This window comes from Anthonomus grandis, chromosome 14 (genome assembly GCF_022605725.1).
Source record: "Anthonomus grandis grandis chromosome 14, icAntGran1.3, whole genome shotgun sequence".
In the NCBI taxonomy this organism is placed as follows: Eukaryota; Metazoa; Arthropoda; class Insecta; order Coleoptera; family Curculionidae; genus Anthonomus; species Anthonomus grandis.
This window is the reverse complement of record NC_065559.1, coordinates 22,788,130-22,811,880: the sequence shown is the minus strand read 5'-3', so window position 1 is coordinate 22,811,880 and position 23,751 is coordinate 22,788,130. Positions and strand designations below refer to the sequence as shown.

General features: G+C 37.1%; 2 protein-coding genes across 2 annotated transcripts in view; one reads left to right on the top strand and one right to left on the bottom strand.

Moving 5' to 3' along the window:
• Window positions 1–23,751, top strand: part of LOC126744359 (membralin) — a 430,191-nt gene that overhangs the window by 106,406 nt on the left and 300,034 nt on the right. The window lies entirely within an intron of this gene.
• On the bottom strand, window positions 6,214–8,783 carry LOC126744361 (putative nuclease HARBI1). Its single transcript, XM_050451738.1, has 2 exons — window positions 8,361–8,783; window positions 6,214–7,522 (listed from the first exon to the last, which is right to left on the bottom strand). The coding sequence occupies exons 1-2, from the start codon at window positions 8,645–8,647 to the stop codon at window positions 6,637–6,639; spliced, it is 1,173 nt and encodes a 390-aa protein (XP_050307695.1). The 5' UTR covers window positions 8,648–8,783; the 3' UTR covers window positions 6,214–6,636.

Here is a 23,751-nt window from a genome sequence, read left to right as displayed (position 1 = left end):
CAAGTTTATATATATATATATATAAACTTGAGAGGGATTATATATATATATATATATATAACTTGCTTAATTTGGGCCTTTCATTTATTTAAATATCGTGTAATACGAACGCACATTAGTTCAGATTTACAAACATACATTTTTATCAAAATTACCCTCATATGCAGTATTCAGGCATTCCATCACCCTGGGTTGTACGATTTGCTTTTCTGTCTATCAATCACACCTTGTAGATTACGCCCTACCCTAGTAAGTCTGTGTATACATGCGTAGGGCCGATGGTAAGGGCTCTGCGTATAGTAAACATATCGTGTCTCTCAAAGGGTCTCAGAATCAACCCCAAAAAAGCAGTGCTCCTACTATTCACGAGGAGATGTAACAGGGGCACACCACTTCTTGTGTCTGTGGGTAGAGTTGCAATACTTCAGGACAGTTTGATTTCTGGGAATCACATTAGATTCCAAACTCTTCTGGTACGATCACGCAGACACCAGAATTAAGAAGGTCACCTATGTGCTATGGGCTTGCAGAAGAGTTTTCGGCAACAACTGAGGTCTATCCCCTAAGATCCTTCACTGGATTTATTAATCTATAGTCAAAGCTTTTCTTACATACCATCGGCCATCGTTTAGTGCCATTTACAGAGAAAACAAGGAAAAATCCGGTCCCAACTAGATAAACTCTAACGCATATCCAGCATAACGGTTTCCATGTGAAAGGCACCAACTAGAGCGCTATAAACTCTGTTGAGCCTTCCGCTATTGGAGCTGGTGGAGCAATTCGGAACAATAAAGACTGCGCGTACACTATATGTCCTTGGTACATGCATGTTTGGACTGTTATTCCGGACTAGCATCTTGGCTCTTGCCGGTTTTTTAAGATGATACTTTCATCGAGATTAGGCGCCATCTTTTTATGATTCTGAGTCGCATCTAGGTGCTTGGGTAAGGTTAAGTTGCATGTATTTATAAGGTCTGAATGTGATGTTATTGGACGCGAGCCTGCGGAGCAGACCACGCCCCCTCAGAATGCGGAACTTTTGGCTGATAAGAAAAGGTCGGGCGGAGCTGTGAACGTAACCGGTCTTTTACGGTGCTTTTTGGTAATGTTGTAGGTTTTTGGCGTTTGGATTGGGTTTTATGTGGAGTTTATGTGGATAGTACGGATGGGAATTTGGATTTCAACACACTAAGAAGGAAACGAATGAATACTGTGAGAACTTAGACCTCGACTCCTAGCAATAGCTTAATCGCCGGGTTAGAGTTTAACTTTTCAAGTTTTGCCATCAGGTTGTCGATTTTTTTTCCAACATCCCATCAGGCAAACTTAGAAAATTTAAGAAGTTTGTGTTTTTGATAGAAAACTCGGGACGTTTCATGAGCGATGATGAAGTGCCATCCTTTGGCTCGTCGAGTCCGTGTCGGTCGTTTTTCTCAAGGTCTCAGCGAAGCTTTTTTTTGTTTGTTTATGTTTGGGTTTTTTGAACAGCGCCAATAACTCGCCGCATGGTCGCCACCGCAATTGCAACATTCTGCCGGGGTTGCTCTGTTCTTATCACAGTTTACATAAAAGTGATCGCCCTTGCATTTATTGCAACGCAGCTTTGCGTTGCAATTGCTCATGACGTGACCATATTCTTGGCAGCGATGACACTGCCCAATTCGCTTCCTGTTCTCAATGGTACGGGTCCTTAAGCGCTCGACATGGACCCTAATATTTAAAAGGTTTTCAATCTCTTGCTCTTTAGGGATGAAGCACCTGATGAGGTCCGTAGGCCTTCTGCGGCGTGGGCCGGTTTTAAACCAATCCAGTTCCTCCGGCTCGAACCCCATCTTTCTAAGTTCCTCCTCCACTTCTTCCAGTTTGAAGATTTGATCAAGTCCTCTCAGTATCACATTCAGTTTCCTGTCCTCTTCAAGGAAGAAGGAATGGAATTCCATTCCCTTTTCCTTGAGAAGTCCTGTAAGTGCTCTATGGTCTTTGGGTGTTTTGGGGAAAAGCGCTAATCCCAATCTATCCTTTTGGACTTTTTCGATGTTTATTTTATTTTCACAAAATAGTTTGTACTTTGTGGCCCAGTTTGTTGTGTCTTTTAATACTACCTTTTGGACATTGTTTATATTGGGATCAGCGCTTATCCCCTTACCCGCTAAGGAAAGGTTATTTAGGGGCATGTATAGTATACGGAGACAGGCCCGCATCTTTCCTGGTTCTTTTCTTTTTTTTGTTCATTTTGATTACTAGCCAGACCCCCCAGCACCGTCAGATGCTCTTCGAGTTTGGTGTTTTTGTTAGTAAGGGCGTTGTTATGGTTCAACACCGTCTTGAGAGAATGCTTTTCTGAGATAATCGAGTTTATCTTGTATTCAAATAGATGTAGTTTCTCGGTGAGCTTTGAGTTTTTGAGTTTTGAGTAACCTCGTAAATCTCGTTTTCCCTTCTCTCAATTCGCAAATCTCTTTCTTCAATTTCCTCCTCGAGTTTCCTTATGCGATCCTCACTTTGCCTCAGCTCCGCACCTTGAGGTGTCGGTTTGCCAGCTCCCAGGTCAGAGAATGTCAAGGGAGGGGTGTTAAGTGTTTTGGACAGTCTGGGGTCGATGCAGGATTGTGATGAGGGTTTTTTGAATTTTCAGGAGTCTTACCCCGCTCTCTCTCTTATCTACTTTTCGATCTCTTGTAGTCCTCGCTTTTGGTTGACCTATCAGTTAGGTATCCGTCCGATAGGTCCATTTTTTGCTTCTCCTCTTTTTTATTCCGGCGTTGGTTGAGCTCCCACTGACAATAGCGGGCGAGTCGACGCTTTTCTCCGCCGTTTGTTCTTTGGAGTCTTCTCTGGTTAGTAAATAAATTGAGTGGTTCACGATGTGTATATAACAATGAATGAACTAATCCGACGTGCTCTTACAGCGTCTACTGTTTAACCGAATCAACTAATAATATCGAAAAAGACAACTGCTATGTCCTTGGTGAATTACGTGCTGGTGGGACTAGACATGCAAAAATCTGGTCACAGGCCGCACAGCAGTGTCTTCTTCTTCTTCTGATGGGCATCTACTGTATGGCACCGGAGACTGTGGATTGCAAGGGTTTTGTGATTCACAACGCAGGCAAAGAGGAGTGATAGCACTTCAATGGGCTTACACTGCTAAGTAAGGGGATCATCTGGTATATAAGTGGCTCCAGAAAGAATAATAGAACTGCTGCACTGTCTCACATACCAGCAGGGCATACCTGCTGAGAGAGAATTCTACTGTCTTCCAAACTGAAGTTTTTGCTGTTTTTAGAAAACATAAAAAAAATTAATAACTTGCGAGTATGTAACTACCCTTTGGCCAAAGTCAGCAACTTACCACACAGTACACTGTACACCATATATATATTAAATCGAATAAAATAAATATACCTTTCAGTGTGGTTGCTTACATATAATAGTATATGAAAATCAGAATAATGAAATTAGAAGGTATTGAATAAATTATTATTTAGATAGATATGCAAATTACATTACATTGTAAATTGCCAAGAAAGAACCTTAATCACTAGACAATAATTAATAAATAAGGAGCCATTGAATGATATAAATTACCTAATATGACTAGTCCCAAAATCCAAATAACAATAACAAATCAGAAATCGTAACATTGCTTACACGTTCCTTTTATCTGGTTTGATAAAAGGAACTCATGTTGTGCAGATTCAAGCAAGAAAAAGTAAGAAATCCTGATAAAGGTCCAATTTATGATGGAAAATGGAAACAGCACCTGAGATGGCTCGGGATGGTCTTGGGATTTACCTTAAGCCTTAATACTTCGTTTAAGACTCGGCTTAAGACCTCGCTTAAGATCCTAAAATTAAGACGTGAAACTTGCGGCCTTAAAAACCATGAGAAAACGTTTTACAAAGAATAGGAATCAATCTTACCTCAGGATGTTGAAGGGTCTTTTATAAAGTGTAACATATATTGTACATTATATTAAAGTAATTTTTCACTTTACATGGCTAGTGCTGCCATGAGGTCGAATCCCAACCTCGAGAAATTAAACTTGTTAACCTAAAGACCACACCATTTGGAACGAAAGCGAAAACGCAATTTCTGGGTACCTCTTCGATGGATAATCTCACGCAGGTCCAGTTTTACAAGAATTAGACTTGCGATCAGCGATAGCGACTGATTTTGGAAACGATTTTATACAAAATTTTGAGACGCCGCTACAAAAACGCTCTTCATTATATTCAATGTAACGCGGCATTCAATATTAGAAGAACTATAGTCTGCTTTTTTTCTGTAAATAGAGCAGGCTATGGAAGAACAGGATACGTAAATGTGTTGATAGCTATGGAGTTATCAACGTGTGTAAGGTGAAATAAAAAAAAAGTTTGATACTGAATTATTTATAAATGAAATTCAAATACGGCCACTCCTTTGGAATACAAAGTTAAAGGATTAGTCTAATAGGGACATCAAGGGGAAATTGTGGATCGAAATAAGTAGTACTGTAGTCCAAAACTGGGATGACCTCAATAATGCTGAGAAAAGCAACGAACGTGTATTACAAATTCATATCTCTGTGTGTTATATGTTTGAATACTGTTTTTTTCGTGTCCTTCGCTTCTTTAAATACCTCGACACAATAATTGCTAACAGTAAATTATCTTCCATCATTGAACTTGAAATGATTTATAAGCGCGGCCACGTTGCGGATCGCAACGTTTCTGTCGCAGCGACCAGGTCGCAAGTTTGGCCGTAGCCTTAAGTACGGAAATCAATCTAATCCCAAAAGGCAAAGTATTCAAATAACAGGAAAAACAATGAAAACAACAGCCCGGTATCGAAAATGCCAATACATAAAAAGTTGCCCCTTGAGCATGTCGTACGTGACCAATGACAAAGGACAGACAAATAAAAATTCATTTTTGTCAGAGAAAGAGAGAGAGAGAGAGAGAGAAAAACAACCTGATGCCAATCAATTGCTTAAAAATTCAAAATGAAGAGCCGCTAACGCCATCTAGGAGTTCTTATTTTTTTTACAAGGTCATTAACCGACTTTTCACTAGATGTCGCGATCAGTACTACTTTCATATAATATTAAAGTATTACATTATAAAAGCAACCAAAAATTTAAAAAAATAAAACGCTACAACTGTAACATGCACCCTTTTATTGGTATTATAACATACATAGAGTCCATACTGATAAATTGAAAAATAGCACCCATTTTAAAGAACATATAATTTCTTTAATTCATCATTTTCATAAATTTCCATCCAAAAATTAAATAAAGAGATTTTTATTCCAAAGAAAAAATTATTAATCAATTATATCCCCTTTGATTATAAAAAAACTGGTTTTATAAACCTCTACAGAAATTATTTCGGTTGCACAGTGCCCCGACTAAACAACATAACAAAAAACTTTCGTTACGCTATTGAACTTTAAAGGAAAATACCCCTGCTTATTAATTTCTATCGCAACTATATTGTGAAAACGTGTCGAGCAACTTTTAAGCTGCTAAAAACTTTACAGAGTTGGAATTTATTAATTTAACCGAGATTGATGAACCAACGAAAAAAGGGTAAACACTTTCGGAAAGAAAAGTTGTCGCAAATTTCTAAGGGTTCGGAAACAAAAGCATCTCAAATTCGCTGGGGTAGGAGGACCATTAATTTAACTACTGAGGGTTGTTTAATATTTAGTGCTTTGTCCTTCCTTTCAGTGAATTATAAATGATATACAGAGTGTCCCGAAAATATACCGGCAAATTTTATTGTTGAATAAACATATCTCCGCAAATGAGCCGTTTGTATTAGTATTATAAGTATTTATTATTTTGCACACTAATTTAATCCACCTTCGAAACATATTGGGAATAGCTTCTACATGGGTGCAACTCCGCATTATCTTTGCCCGTAGATTAAACTTTTCAGTTAATCACAATGGAAAAAATCTAGTGGGTTGAGGTCAGAAGAATACACAGGGCAGGCCTTGAGATCTCCTCTAACAGTCTATCGTTGGAAAGATTGCTGATCTCTACCGACGTTAAATTTCCAACAGATTTTTTTTCGCTTCCAGAGCTCATCCAGTTTCCACTCTAAACTGCTCATCAGCCTCTTGTAGTCTTATTGTACTCACCGATTATCTTTCTAGTCTATACAGTCTTAGGCCCAGCGCCCACAGAAGTGGCGGAAGTATGGCAGCGGCGTGGTTCTGGCGAGTGGCAATAGAAAGATAATGTAAATGAATTAAGCAACGCACACTGAGATGGCGTGGTAGCGGTGCAGAAATGGCACGCCATATTGTAACCACTAGTGGTGCATGGAAAGCGGCATGCCAGTCCGATCTCGTTCGTTGTTTTGAATGTTTTCATAGTTTTGACATGAAAATGCGGGATGATTTTGAATTTAATGTTCGCTTTGTCGAATTAGTTGAATCAAAACCATGTTTATATGATTATAATCGACCTGATTATTGCAACAGAACTGCACAAGATGCTGCCTGGAATGAAATCTCGAAAACAATTAAGGAAACAGGTAATTTTTAATCCAATAATTTATTATAATAAGTAAGGTTATAGTTACAACTCAAAAAATGTAGTAGAGGTAACATGGTATTGTAATACCTAATAAAAAATAGTTATTAAAAATTGTAATATCCTTGGTTTGGAATGGGAGAAATGTTACAAAAGTAGTTACAAAGCCGATTTCTTAAATTTTGTGGAGTGTTTCTTTGTATTTGCAAATCCTGAACAGGTATGTGCTGAATATTGTTTGGTTGTTTAGGTGTGGAAAAAATTCCATCGTAAATACGAATAAAATTATGTAAAGCACATATTGCTAGGATTATTATATCAATCCTTTTCGTTTTCATACAGATGGGCGTTTGCAATATTCCAAATTTAGTACTTAACATACCAAAGCAGCATTCCACTGATTTGCGTCCCCGAGAAATTCTGTAATTATACATTCTTCTTTCATTGGTAAGTTGATTGCGGGCAAATGGTTTCATAAGATCGCTTCTGAGCGGAAATGCTTCGTCACCTACAAAGTAGTAGGGAAAACCAATATTTACATCTTCACCAGGTAGAGGAGTTGGATCTGGTATATTAAGTTCTCCTCGAACCAGACACTTTCCAAATTTACTTTCTTTTAACGCACGCCCATCGCTGTTGCGGCCATATTCACCCACATCTACAGAAATAATTAAGCCATCTGCGTCGACAACAGCTAACAGCACTATAGAAAAAAAACCTTTATAGTTGTGGAATGCAGATCCTGAATTTGGGGGTGCTTTTATCCTAATGTGCTTGCCGTCAATGCTCCCAATACAATTAGGTAAATTCCATAGACTATAAAAGCGTTCAGCGATATCCAACCATTTTTCACTAGTCGGTTTTGGTAAAAACTGTGGCTGTAGAGTTTTCCATAACATCTTAGCTGTGTGATAAACAATTTTTCGTATTGTTGTATGTCCCCTTAAAAAATAAAATTGTAAGGACTTGAAAGATGAGCCCGTGGCAAAGTATCTGAAACGACACAAAGGAAAAACTGTTAAAAAAAAGTTTCCAGAATATGTTTTTGACTTTTTTTTTACATAAACCAGCAGCATATAAAACTTTTTTTTTGTTTTAGTAAATGATTGCAAGGATAGATGGAAAAATATCCGGGGAAGTTTTACAAAATATTTAAATAAAAAAGTTCCGTCGGGATCCTCAGCAAAACCAATCAAACCCTACTATTTAGCTGAAAATTTACATTTTTTACAACCATTCACAAAATCAAGAAAATCATTGGGGAATACTAAAATGATTCAAGAAGAAAGTATCGCAAATGAAATTGATTCGAGCAAGTCTGACAGTGAATTAGAGGCGCCTTTAAGTGACACCAATGAATATGGGGGAAAAAGTAGTTCAGAAGCTGTGCACGTACCAAAAAAGAAGAAAGAAACAGAAAAATACCCTACTTTGCAAGAAGTCAATTCAAGTGCTTTTGAATATTTTCAAAAGAAACAAACAAATTTTAGAAGAAAATCAGACATCAAATTCTAATGTTCAGCAAATGATTTCACCGCTTAGCGAATCTTCCTCAAACCCTTCCAATATACAAGTTTATTCTCCGGTTAATATCACAACGTCAAATCAACCAGCAAACGAAAATAGAAGTCGAACATACCATACACTACAAACATTACATGGAACCGATTTTGAATATACTACTAGTTTTTCGCAGTCTCAAGGGTATTCATATGACTAGTTTTTATGTTTGTCTTCATGTGTTCATATTCATAAATTTCATAATAAAATTTATTCATGAATTTTATAATGTTTTTTTAGTGTATTCTACAGTTATTATTTAATTACTTACCTAAGAGTTATTAATAATCGCTCTTCTGCACTAACACAATTTCTCCAGTTTGTATTCTTTTTAGTTATTTTTGGTTTTATTATGTTTAGTAGCCGAGTAAAACAGTCTTTAGACATTCGATAAAAAGACTGAAACCGTTCTGGATACTGATTTAGCTCTTTAAATACATTAAAGCTGCCATATTTTTTGTTTTTCTTTTTCCATAAAGGATGTACCCAATATCGTCTTCTTTGAATATTATTTAAATGCACTAAAGCAAGAACATCTTCGTCCTCTGAAGACGACATTGTAGTAATGACTAAATTTGCATTTTGTGTGCTGCTTCTGTGCCACTTTAGTAGGCGTCAAAACGCCAGGCCGCTGCCACGTCGGTGCCACACCACTGCCACGCCATAAGCCAATACCACTTCTGTGGGCGCTGGGCCTTACGCCATGTCCTAATTGAACGGACAATCCGGGCGTTACGGGCGAGACGAGTAACGCGGGCGGGCGGGTAAAAAAACAAAAGTGCTAAACACGTGGTGATGGCCTGATTAAAAATGATCAACGTGCGTTGCGGACGGGTACTCACCTCCGCCCGCTTTATTATGCTAGAAAATCAGTTTGATTTTTGACGCGAGAGAAGGCTGACCCGGACGACTTTTAATATGGAGTAATTAATTTCAGAAGTGCAAAAGAGACCTGTTCTTTGGAATAAATTTAACAAAAATTATAGAAACCGGATGGTAATAGACAAAGCTTGGGATGAAGTAGCCGATTGTACTGGATTGTCAAGTAAGTATATTCACAATATAATAATTTTACTTTTAAATAATTATTTAAATGAATTTATATATTTATAGCAGTGGTGGACTTTTTTGACAAACATGCCCCATAAGTTCCTCCACTGTAAATCACCCTGTATTATATTTGCAATGAAACACAACATTATTTACTTAATTATAATAGAAACATAATAATTAGACTGTTATAGTAGAACATTAAACAAAACTGTATTTCCTACGTAATTCACTAACTAAATCACACGGCAAACTAAAATATTATTTTTCTGCGCTAAATTATTGAGAAAATGTATTTCTTATATGAACTGCTGCATTAGATGGATGGTTATTACTTCTGGAACGTCGTATGTTTCTCATTGTAGGAACGTCATCTATAATATTGTCAGTTGATGTGTCTTTGTATCCTTCCATGTCTATTATAACATTATGCAACATAGTTATGGCTTTCACAATAAGCACAGCATTTTCAACTTTTGTTTCGATAGCTTTCAGTAAAATACGAAACTTAGCAGACATGATACCGAATGAGCATTCTACAACCATCCGAGCCCTAGACAGGCGGTAATTAAAATATGATTTTTGGGTATCTGTCCTTAGCTGACTTCTAGGAAATGGTCGCATTAGATATGGCCGCAGGGGAAATGCTTCATCACCAACAAAGACGAAAGGTGCTTTGAGCTCAGAATTTGGCAATTTTCTTTCGACCGGTAAATTTAAGGTACCTGATTCAAGATTTGCATATATTGACGAATTTGATAATACTCCTCCATCGCTATCTTTACCATAAGCTCCTACATCTACTAACAAAAACCTGTACTTGGCATCCGTCACCGCCAAAAGTATTATAGAGAAAAATTGCTTGTAGTTGTAAAACATACTACCAGATTTGGATGGGCTTTTTATTCTTATGTGTTTTCCGTCTACACTTCCAACACAATGAGGAAAATCCCATTTATGGTAAAATTCTGCAGCGATATTCTCAAAACTTTTCACATCTGGTACAGGCATGTGCTTCTTATTTAAGGTATTCCATATCGCTATACAAATTTCTATAACTATAGCCGATACAGCAGTTTTTGAAATACGAAAAGTAAAAGCTAGTTGCCTAAAAGATACTCCAGTAGCCAGATACCTGAAAAAAAATTATTTAATAGATAATGACCAAGTACCATTTAAATCATGTAAATAAATATTAACTTATTTAATTATGTACATTAAAAATATTATAATAAAAATGGTGCTATTACTATTCTAATGTTTATTTATTTTTTCAGAGGACGAAGCAAAAAATAAGTGGAAAAACTTGAGGGATCACTTCAAAAAGGAACTAAACAAAGTTCCAAAAGGAAAATCGGGAGCGTCGCAAGAGTCTGCCTCTGAATATACCGGGAGATGGAGTTATTTTTATCAGATGTTGTTTTTAAAAGATATTTTTCTTCCCAGGAATACTGAGAGTAATTTACAGGATAGAGTGGATTCACCAAGCCCAGCGAATGACAATACTCAAAACTCGACTCAAAATACTGACGAAAGTGAAGATGAAACACAAATTACCGATGAACCTGTACATACCAAATTGTCTCAGTCTGAACCCACCAAACCAGACATTTTAGGAAGTGAACCTATATTTGCTGTGCCTTCCACTTCTACGGTATCTACTAATATATCTACAGTGCCTAAAAAAAAAAAAACTTGCCACACAAAATCAACTTCCAATACGTCTGCATTTGAGGCTGAATTATTGAAAATAGAATCGGAAAAGACATTGTTGTTACAAAATGAACTAAACAAAGAAAACAAAGAGGAAGACGATTTACACTTCTTTAAGTCTTTGTTACCATACTTTAAACAACTGAAACCGGTTCAAAAACTGCGCGTCCGAAATGAATTTCAAACCGTTTTAATACGCGCATTAGAGGCCCAGGAAACTAATCTGGCTTTAAATATGGATTCTTCTTCATCCAGCTCAAATACTCCAGTACCATCTCTTGCTGAGTATACATCGCCAAACCCAGGGACTTCACAGTACGCAACGCTTCATAATTTTAGCCAATATTTTTAATTTCTTAATGCTTAATGTTCAGTGTAAGTTGATTATTTCTTAATTAAAGTTATTTAGAAGTAAAATTACGTACCTGATTGTTACTATCAACCTCTCCTCTACAGATATCGGCTTCTTAAAATTTGTAGTGTAATGAATGCATTCTTCTCTAATTGCTTCAACGATATAATTAAACGTAGGTATTGACATCCTTGTATACTGCTGAAATAATCTCGGATCACAGAGTAGTTTTCTATATAAATGATGAAATTCACCAAATTTCTCCCTCATTCTATATATGCAATGTGTAGGTTTTCTGCGTCTTTTGGGTTGTTGTTTTTTGGTTATATAGATATATTTCAATGCGGGACTTTCTGCTAACAACATAATTTTATAATTTACAGGCATCTTTAAGATTACGTGTTCACAGCAAATTCATTTCAACGACTGATTTCAATTAGGACACTTCGTCTTAAATCGCGCGTTTCATAAACGCGAGCGGGCACCGCGGATATCGCGCGCCCGCTGTTTCCGTGTTAATTAGGACATAGCGTTAGACTCACAAACGTCTGCGGGCAGACCCCGAGTATCGATTTCAATGGATCGCGCACGTGCATGTGCCCAGAAACGAATTTGTCAATTTGTATTCGTATCGACGATACGGTTGAACGTTCAACGCTTGTTTTCGTGGTTTCGTCTAGTTTTGAGTGAGGTTGGGTTGGGTTGGAAATTAAATAAAATCTAAAAAATTATCTTTGGTTGGTCTGGTAAGAAAAAAAGAACTTTTTCTTTTGTTTCTCCTTTGTAAAGTTGTTACTTATCTTTTTAGTTAAGCACAAGGTGGATTTAGACAATTCAGTGAGAGATTTAAAGTGGACTGTATTTGTGTGATTAAAAGTAAATGTGGAAAGGTCGAAAAACCAGCCTTTAAAGATCCTTACCTTAATGTGTCTGTATCCAGCTTCAGCAGGCCTGCTCTGGACTTATTGGGTTTTCCAATTCGGGTTGAATCACTAAGAGTGGTTGCGGGTTTGATAAGTAAATCACGATCTGTGATGCGGTAAGATTAAGACAACAGTTGCGGAAATAAACGTATAGATCACGACACTGGAATCAATGCGCGATGATAAAAGTGCTAACAAGGAAGTCGTCTTCTCTCTGGTCTCCGTTCAGCACAAATCAAAGGAATTTAGAAATTTAAAGGCTATTCTACACGCGCAGATTTGTTGTTGTTAAGACTTAATATAAAAATATTAATTAAATTGGTTATAATAAAAGGAGAAATTTAAATGAAATGGTAGTTTTAATTTGGAGAGTAAAACAAAGAAATATTATAAAAAGAAGAAATTTATAATATTTGAACAAACTAAATGTGGACGGACCAATCTTACTGCTTCTAAAAAATGTATTTTTCTTTTTTTTTTAATTTTTTAGAAGCCGTGAGATAATTTTTTACATTTTATTTAATTTTTTACTTAGCGTAATACCCAAATACATATTTTTAAACTTTATAGACGACTTCGACGTGCGCCATTCATTGAAATCGATACTCGGGGTCTGCCCGCAGACGTTTGTCTTAGACTCCGCTACCCTGCACTAGTCTGTAGAGGTCTTTTGCTGCTATGGTGTTTAGTTCATCTGGGTCTAGCGTGTTCTTCTCAATTATATATTGCCTTCTGTGACGCAGTGAAGAAAGAAAAGGTTGTGTCGGATCAGTTTCTCATTGTTCAACAGTAAACACCAACTGCAGAACAATATTTAATCGAGATTAACGAAAGTAAAACTAATAAGAACTAAACTGACAAGAAAAGAAAAAGAAATATACAATGCAAAACCAAAATAATGCCTAAGCTAACGATTGCCTAACAATAATATCCAGTTGTTTAAGAGTACAGAAATACACATCAGAGAAATATTAATAAAATTTGTGGTCATTATAAAAATGGGTGATTTTCTAGGTTCTAGAAAACTCAACTTCGTTATAAAGGAGTTTGTATAAAAATTAAGACATATAAGTGATCTTCTGAAGTCCAGTGAATCAATGTTTAACTGTCATAACAAAATGGTATTATCAATTCCCCTTTGCAAATAAACACCACTCTCTCTAAAATGCAAAAACTTGAGGAATCTTCTTTGGATACACTCCAGGGCAATAATCCTAAACTACAGTATCGGACAAAATTAGAGAGACTCGACTACTTACGTCTTTTATGTAAGATAAAAATGATTAAATTCCTCTTTTTGTGCTGAAGGATGTTATGTTTTGAAGTAGTTTAAAAAGGCACTAAAATAAATTTAAAAAAAAAAACATTTCTCAAGATTTATTAGGAAAAATAAAAAAATGCAAAAAATTCTGTGCGACAAAATTAGAGAGACTTATCCTTAAAGTACATTTGTACCCTATACTAATGAAACTAACCTAATACTTTGTCCAGTACCCTTTATTCTGGATAACTTTTTCACATCTATTCGGCATCGATCCAATGAGATTCGAAATTACAGCCGGATCCATTGATTTCCAGGCATTCTCGATTTCTTCAAATAATTGAGCACGATTCCCGATGTTTTTAGTGCGAATCTTTTTCTCTATAATCTCCAAAAGATTTTCAATTGGGTTCAAGTCCGGCGATTGCGGTGGCCATTTTAAAACTTGAATTTTGTTAGCCAAAAACCATTCCTTCACAAGTTTGGCCGTATGTTTGGGGTCGTTATCGTGTTGGAACGTGAATCTTAGCGGCATTTCCCATTCGGCGTAAGGCAACATTACATCTTCCAGTATAGTCCGATACATAAATCTATCCATAGTGCCCTCAATTTTGTGGATAGGACCCATTCCATAACCCGAAAAACAACCCCAAACCATTAAATTGCCACCTCCGTGCTTCACAGTACCAGAAACATATTTTGGATCAAGCCTTTTGTTTGCTGGGCGATGTACGAACTGCGCTCCATCACTTCCAAAAATATTATATTTAGACTCGTCACTAAACAAAACCTTATTCCAGTCCTTAGCTGTCCAGTAACGGTGACGTGTTGCAAATAACATTCTAGCAGCTACATTTTTTTTGATAGATGGGGTTTTTTTGCTGGTCTCCTTCCAGGAAGCCCCGCCTCCACTAATCGCCGCTGCACAGTCCTGGATGAAACCCCAGGCGCCTCCAATTCAGCCAAAATCTGTGTTGAAGATAGACGCGGATTATTCTGACTTAGTCGTTTAACTCTCCTGTCCAGCAGTACTGAGGTTTTTCTCTTGCGGCCACCTCTTTTAAGGTTTGTCACTCTTCCACGGAGCTGATAATTTTTTATTGTTCTGGAAACCATTTGTTTACTGACGTTGAATTGCTCTTTTATTAATTTTTGTGAGCGACCTGAGTTATAGGCTTCTATAATTTTTTCTTTTAGGTCTATGGAATAATGTTTACCACGAGGCATTGCTAATGATATTCTCAAACTAATAAACAGAAATTAAACTAATCGCGACTTCAGCGAAACTAAATACAAAATGAGTCTCTTTAATTCTGTCGCAGTAATTTTTTATCAATGTTAAAAACATTCTTTAAATAAATGTAAACATGAGCTACAAAAATGAATTGTTGATAATAGAATTCTTGTCAACTCCGGTATACACTGCTTAACAAATATTAATATTATTTCAAGTACAAAAAATTGGAGTTGGCAAATAGAGAAGTCTCTCTAATTTTATCCGATACTGTATATATATATTTGCCTTTAATACAATTGATTGAGTCTGTGGAATAAAAGTTAATTTAGTATCAAAGGTGACACCTAAGTGCCCTATATTTTTGCAATACTTTTGCATTTCAAGATCAATATTATAATTGTAAAACAGTGATTACAAACAGTACTCTTTCGAGTAATAAAAAAATATTTACTTCTAGTTTGTTGGTTACACACAATTCATGCTGGATATTTAATTGTTTTTGGTTGATGCGAAGAAATATCTTCAAGAGGAACATGACTATCTAAGCCAGCAAGAATATAACATCTAGAGAATTCAAACTACCAGGATTTACAACATAGCGTAAATAACCCAAATTGGGGGCTCTTAAACAAAATGAATTACTAAAAACTAGACCCTATAGTGCTAAACCAAACATAAGTAGAATCCTAAACAACCAAACTATGTCGAAAATTAACAGTTTTTTAAATTGCTTTACATTTCTGAATCACAATGATGATTGTCAAATAGAATGAAAGAGATATAAAACCGATAGTCTTCAGTTTACAGCAACGAAAATAGTCTATCCGATAAAGATTTGCCAATTGCCGAGTAGTTTTCAAATGGGCCTATGCCATCTATTTAATAAAAGCCAACCCCGGTCGTCATTCAAAAGCAATAAAGCTTACAACGCTCCACGTGATGTTTCTATGCCGCAAAACTCCATAAAACTTTACTACTCTCTTTCCTTTCTTAAAGTGCTTCACCCTTTTTACCGTTACTTCATCAATCTCGGCCAAGTTTATAAATTCCAAGTTGAAAAGTTTTGGGGGCCGCTCTCGCTCGCAACTTATCTGACACGTTTACGCTCTAATTACGTGTAAGTAATTAACTGAAAGTTTATCAGTACTTGAATATTCTCTTGATTTGATGAAGACTATAGAAGTGGGGTTTACTAGTACAGTCTTAAATAAAGTTTATAAGTCTAATGTTTTATAAGAGAGTCGTATTCTTGGAAATATCAATTAAAATTTGTAATTAAATTTTATAACTCTTATAATGATCATGTACACTTTCAGTTCAAATGAGTTTTTTATACTGTAAGATCTTTCTGCCTATAATCACTTTGGAGCTCTTATTAGAGGCAGAAGTATGTTCCTTTAAATATGACGTTTATTTGATTTCATTAAAATTTAATTTGTCAAAATTATCAATGACATAAAATTTAGTTTATTTCATTTTGAACGAAAAAATTACACACGGTAGCGGCCCTATCAAACATCATTAAATTTTGTGCTTCAGATATGGTTGATGCTATATTAGGACCACTAATTACTAGAAACGAAGTAGAACAAACGATAAGACTCTCCAAAAGCAACTGGACCTGATCAAGTCTGCACTGATATTTCGAAACTGTTAGGTGGTGAAGGAATAACAGTCGTCACAAAACAAGTTAAAAAAAAAATATATTTTCTTAATTTCGTGTTCACTATTATTCACTTCCACTTGCTTCTTGTTTATAATTTATTAAATTTATTTTGTTGTTTGATTTTGAGTGATTGGTCAGATGACCAGTAGTGACAGTTGACGTTGACAAATGACAATGTGACATGTTGAATTTTTGTAGGCCTGATTTACATCAGGGCGTTGAAACTTTGAGCGATCGAGGAAACCCCGAAAAAGCTTCTACTCCTCGCAGTGGCGGTTCATCGATAAAAGAGGTGCGAGATGATAATAATAATAAAAACGTTTATTAGTCACTCTTCTAAAATGGTGCAAGAGGGAGAAAATGTCCATTAATCCACATAAAATGGTAATAGTGCTATTCACCAGGGGCGAATTTAAACCGCCAATCCTGGTAGATTAAACCATCCAATTTGAAATCGAAATATCTTGGGATAACTTTAGATAAGACGCTTAATTGGAACTCGCATCTTGACAAAACAATCAAGAAAGCAAAACTGTCCCTATGGAACTGTCGCAGGATATGCGGCAAAGCATTGGGAATAAACCCAAAACAGATGCAGGTTATACAGGTCATCAGACCAACGATATCCTACGGCTCTGTGGTGTGGTGGAGCAAAGCAACACAACTTGCCAAAACCAAACTTAACACCCTTCAAATTCTTGGAGGAAGTATTGGGAGGAACTGAAAAGCGATCCAGACTGTGCTAGACTATAAAAAAATCTTACCAAGAAGCAAGGCTGGACGATTAGCACCCTACGCAATGGCAAGTATACAACCACAGGAGAAGAAACACTGACCGAACTTGTTCGGGTAAATTTTCCTGGGTGAGTTATAAAAGACAACATAACTGGCTGTCAGGACAGTACAGAACGACGTCAATAAGCAGTCAGGAAGCTGCCAAAAAAGTTGTGACATATCAGAAGGTCAAATGGGCCATCAGCTAATTTGAACCCTAAAAATCTGCTGGCCCATTCCAGCAATGATGCAAGAAGGACCAGATGTATTAATAAATAAACTGACTAAGATATTAAGGGCCAGTCTAGCTTATGGATATATCCCTTTGAGATGGAGGCTGATTATTCTTAAGCCAAATCTTTTAAACCGATAAGTCTTTTTTTTTCCTTTTGAAGACACTAGAAAAACTGCTCGACATACAATTTAGGACCGGAACATTGGTTGAAAACCCTCTGCTGCAAGACCAAAGTGCTTACACCGCAATACAGGCAAATCTGTAACTATGGCAGAAAACACCTAAGAGTGTTTACGATCACCACAAGGTATTACAGGTTGCCTTCTTGGAGGTCAAAGAAGCTTTTGACAATACACCTGTCGAGTCTATTAAAAGGACCGCAGAAGAACTTGGTATAGAGGTGAGAGCATGCATAGACTGTATGCTCAGAAGCCGGACAGTAATATGCGAACTGCTGAATAAAACTCTGGAAGCCTTTGTAACTCAGAGATGTTCATAAGAAGGTGTTCTGTCGCCTATCCTGTGGTGCATGGTGATGAACGGGTTGCTTATAAAACTAAGGGAACAAACTTTAGGATATGCAAATGACTTGGTGATACTAGCAAAAGAAAATTAAATACAACGATGAGAGAAAGAATGCAAACTGCTCTGAACATCGTGAAAAACTGGACGGAGAGGGAAGGTTTTAAGATCAGTCTCCTTAAGTACGCAATTGTACTATTTACCAAAAGATGAAAAATTGAGGACTTTAGGCCACTATTCTTGAATGGTAAAGAAATTTTTATACTGGGAAAAATTAAATATCTGATGGTTATCTTGGACTCCAAATTAAGCTGGAACCAATATCTCGAGAAAGTAACCAAGCGATCGGAATTAATTTTATTGACGACCAAACGCATGCACGGGCAAACTTGGTTACAGCCCAAAATGGCACACTGGTTCTATACCAGTAGTGCCCATTATAACTACAAGGCTCGCATGTCTAAGCATAACAGGAGCCATGAAATATACACCAATCGGATTCATGGAAACCCTTTTTAACCTCCCACCATTACATCTGGTGATTCAAGGAGAAGCATGATAGAGGTCAGCTTGTGCTATCAGCAGCAGGTACAGCCGGCGCAAATTGCTTGAAGAAACTAGAATATTTGGACCACTAACTATAGATGCGTTAAATCCTTTGAAAAATTTGCATGTCTTCGTTTTTTTGGTTTTCTTGACATTTCCCGTCCTAAAAATAGTGTACATTTTTATGATGGTTTATGATGGCCTAACTCCCTTAATCGCTTCTTAGATCTTGTGTTAACTAATTTTGACATAGACCTTTTAAAACATAATGTGTCGTTTGTAATAAGACCATCACCGTGCATTATTGGTCAATATTACCGCTAAGATTTTTCATGCCTCTAATCTTCTTGTCCCTAAAGATAAACTCCGTAACGAGACCGAAATAATATCGACGGATTGTCCAAATAAAACTACATTGCGGCGTTAATTTTATTCAGTGTTACTATTTTGCCAAGGGTTTGCAAACGGTAGCTCAGAATTATTGGAGGCTTGGGATTGTTCGAAAGTTCACTTATGACTGGCTATTAAAGAATCTAAACTTGATTATAACTATTTAATAAGAGGGCGCCACTTAGTTTTTTTTAATGAGAGAAAACTAAGAAAAAGACTTGGTATATAGGTTTCAAATAACAATCAAATGACCCTGGATAAGGTAGGTTTAAAGAGGCAATAAAATTAACCAAATTATATTTACATCAAAGATATGTACACACCTCATGTTCTAATCTGATAAATGTTAATAATTTGCTATGAATTAAAATATGAATAATGTTGATATGAATAAAATAAATTTGATAAAAGTAACATTTAAATTATGATTTCGCTACTAGATTTCAGCACTTGATTATGGTTCTTCTCTTATTCTCTAGCCTGTATCTATCCACTCCTGAATGTAGGCCTCTTCTAGTGCTTTCCATGTTTGTCTATCTAGGGCAGTTTGGAGCCAGTTTCTCCCTGCTATTCGTTGGATGTCGTCCCGCATTTGTTTTTGTGGCTCTTGAGCGCCATTGCATGATTTTATTAGTCCATCTAGATGGGTCTTGCTTTGCAACGTGACCTGCCCATCTCCATTTTAGTTCGGCTACTCTTCTCATAACATCCGTTACCTTTGTCCTTCTTCGAATCTCATCGTTTCTAAGTGGGTGGACATAACGGAGCGCCGACCATCGCTCTAACCATAGCATTGCACCATAGCTCTCCTCGCCATTGAATATAGATTAGGGTTTCTTAAAAACCTACCTATACCTGCTCGAGCAACGGCTACTGCATTGACGAGTCCTTCGATGACATAGGTCCAGTTCAATAAATTACACAGTTGTGATTTACGATTACATAAGGGTTTATTGTACCTTTTGGTTAGTAATAATTAACAGGTATAGACTAATGAACGATTTACAATGTTGAAGTTAGTTATTTACCAGGGTTTACAATATTAGTTGACGTTACCAGCCTTCCAGAATCACAAGACCAATAGCAGGAACTTAGCAGGAACCAGGAACGGCATTAGCACTAACGTCACCTTGGTTTGTGCAGCTATTGACAACCACTGTTGCACTCACAACGTTGCACTCACTTTCAGTTCAGTTTTCCACCTTTACGCACACTTATTCACTATAGACCTTTTTACATAACTTAAACTACTTTATCGTAACAATTAGGTATACATATATGAACTTTAGACAAATACTTAAACGGAAGAGAATGAGAGAGAGAGGAATTGCTTGCGCCAACTTGCTCTTGACTAACTTATTTTCTCGGTACTTTAAGCTTTGTGAATTACTTCACTGGTAAAAGAAACCTTGTGTTTCGGGGGCGCGAGAGTAGGTACTTCTTTTTGCGGCGACGGGGTGAATACTGATTTTTTCTCGTGGGACTCGGGGTGAAATGTTGGGTAAAAATGTGGGATGCACGTGTGTCATGGGGCCAACACTTAAGTGAACTTGAGGAGAAAATGGATTTTGAAGTGCACTTAAGCTAAACTGGTAACAAAGGCATTTCTTAAAAAGTAGGTAAAAACACATGTTGGGATTTGGGAGAAAGTTCAAGCAAAAATTATTTACTTGAGAAAAAAGGTATTATTCGTTTGACAACCATAAACTTCGATTCCATAAAATCATAAAATAAAATAAATTGTTAAAATTAACTTTTAACAGCCATAAAAAATAAATACACACTGTTAGATCAGTGTGGCAACATTGGAGTGCCGACCATCGCTCCGCGCATAGGTCGGAGCTAAGGTCTCTACATCGTACCAGGGTAAAAATCAAGCTTAGTATTTTTTACACCCTCGACCGGAGAACCTTGCGTTAAATCGCTGCCGTCGCTTAACATGGATAAAGAAAAGTTAATCGGGCTTGTTTTTGCTCGAGAGCCTATTTGGAACAAAATAGACAAAAATCATTATAACTGCATTATTCTTAAAAAAATGTGGAATAAAATAGCAAATGAGTGTGATGTGCTGAAAGTAAAACAATTTTTTTTCAGACTACCAGTTTATAATTTGGTTCTGTTGCATAAAACAAGTTCTAAATTTTCTCGTACAAATTTTGCCTCATCGTTGTATTTTCGTATTTTGATACCTTTTATATAGGTACCACTTTTTAGCACTAGAACTCAAAATAATATCTTCTTCATCTGATGAACAGGAGGTTAAAAAATCCATGTTTATGCGACGCTTGTTTACGCCAGACTAGTGTAAAAATGCGATGCTCCGAACCTCGATGTGACCACTGCGGCGCATAGGTCGGAGCGAGGGTCGAACCAATGGTCGAGGGGGCTTTGCTATGGTTGAGGATCAATGATCCCCGTTATGTCCATACCCTTATGTCCACCCACTAATGTGGTCTCTTAAGCTAGTTCCCAGCATGGCGCGCTCCATGGCTTTCTGGGTTGTTCTAAGGGTATGGACATAACGGGGATCATTGATCCTCGACCATAGTAAAGCCCCCTCGACCATTGGTCCGACCCTCGCTCCGACCCATGCACCGCAGTGGTCACATCGAGGTTCGGAGCATCGCATTTTTACACTAGTTTGGCGTAAACAAGCGTCGCATAAACATGGATTTTTTAACCTCCTGTTCATCAAAAGGTAAAATTTGTACGAGAAAATTTTAAAACTTATTTTATGCAACAGAACCAAATTATAAACTGGTAGTTTAAAAAAAAATTGTTTTACTTATCTGGCACACCACACTCATTTGCTATTTTATTCCACATTTTTTTAAAAATAATGCAGTTATGATGATTTTTGTCTATTTTGTTCCAAATCTCTCGAGCAAAAACAAGCCCGATTAACTTTTCTTTATCCATGTTAAGCGACGGCAGCGATTTAACGCGACGTTCTCCGGTCGAGGGTGTAAAAAATACTAAGCTCGATTTTTACCCTGGTACGATGTAGAGACCTTAGCTCCGACCTATGCGCGGAGCGATGGTCGGAGCTCCAATGTTGCCACACAGATCTAACAGTTTGTATTTATTTTTTATGGCGAGTAGAGCTATGGTGCAATACTATGATCAGAGCGATGGTCGGCGCTCCGTTATGTCCACCCACTTAGTCTTGTTCTCCGGGATATTTCGGCTGTTTGGTTTTGTTTTCCCAGTCTGACAGCGTGGCCCAGGTATATGTATTCCTCGATGTTTTCGAGAGCGTGGCCTTCTATAGTTATTACTGTTTGTTCGTTGGTCATTATTTTGGTTTCGTTTAGATTCATCTTGAGTCCGATTTGTTTTGATGTTTCTTGCAGTTATTCCAACATATCTTTTAGCTCGTTGATGTGATCACTAATGACAACAATATCATCAGCAAATCGAAGGTGACTTAGTCGAGCTCCATCTACGTCGATACCTTTATTTCCCCATGGCAGCTTTTTAAACGAGCTTTCCAGTGCCATCGTGAAGAGCTTAGGGGATATGGTATCTCCTTGGCGGACCCCCTTTTCTATCTTGATCTTATTTGTTGATGCTTCTTCGTTGATGGTCACTTGTAGTGTTGCGTTGTCGTAGATGTGTTTTATAAGTTTGGAGTATCTTGTGTCAATTCTTGCCTCGTCCATTGCGTTCAGGACAGCCCAGGTCTCGACAGAATCGAACGCCTTCTCGTAATCGACGAACGCCATGTGCAGAGTTATGTTATACTCGGAGCATTTCTCTATTAGAGTACGGACGGTTTGTAGATGGTCATTTGTACTAAATTCCTTTCTGAATCCTGCTTGCTCGACTGGTTGATAGAAGTCAAGTTTATTTGTCAGCCGGTTGGTTAAAACTTTTGTGAGAAGCTTGTACAAGTGTGAAAGAAGACTGATCGGTCGATAGTTTGCAATATTGGTGTTGTCCCCTTTTTTGAAGATTAAAACAACCTCGGCATTTTGCCAAGATTCCGGTATTTTCTCTTCGCTAATACATTTGTTTAAAAGGAGACAAAAAGCATGCTCAAGCGCTGCTCCTCCCATTTTTAGCATCTCAGCGGTAACGCGGTCTTTTCCAGGTGCTTTCCTATTTTTCATTTGTTTCAGGGCCTTTCTTAGTTCGCTTCTGTTTACTTCTGGTATATCTTCGGATCCAACGTTCCGAATTTCTTGCCAGGCGATGTTTGGTTTAGGCAGGGTTGATGTATAAAAGTCTTTGTAGAAGTCTTGAATGACATTTATTACACCTTGTCTATCTGTAACCGTTTCCCCATTTTTATTTTTTATTTTAAAAAGTGTTTTCCTTCCTCCAGATATATTTGACCTGAGTACTTTCATGTTTGAGTTTTTTTCAATAGCTCTTTCTATTAGCTGATTATTATGAGATCTTAGGTCTTTTCACTTTCTGACATTCTTTGTTTATTGTTTTACATATCTCCCTGTATTCATTTGAGTCTCTGACAGTTCTTTTCCTTTGGTCTATTAGCTTCAGTGTGTTTGGGCTTAGTTTGGATGGTTTTTTTTACTTTGTACTTACAGCAACTTTTCTTTGTTGCTACCTGGATACTGCTCGTTATGGTTGTTGATAGCTCGTCCAGTTCCATTTTCTTCAGGTAATTTAAGTTGTGCAGTTTGGCTTCTAGAATAGTTTGGTATTCGTCTACCTTTGACATCAATGTTTCAGTGGTTGGATAGTTTCTTTTTTGAACCATCTTTTTCCTTTCAGCTTTAGTGTTGATTAGCAATCTTGTTCGGACCAATCGGTGGTCGCTGCCTGTATCGAAAGATAAGATAGACACATCTTGACATATGTCTCGTATGTTGGAAATTACATAGTCAATTTCGTTTTTTATTTGTCCGTCCGGGCTTCTCCAAGTCCACTTTCTCTGGGGGGGTTTTTTGTAAAAGGTGTTCAAACAGCATAGATTTTGATGTTGGAGGTATTCTAGTAGCATTTCTCCTCTGTCGTTTCGGTTTTC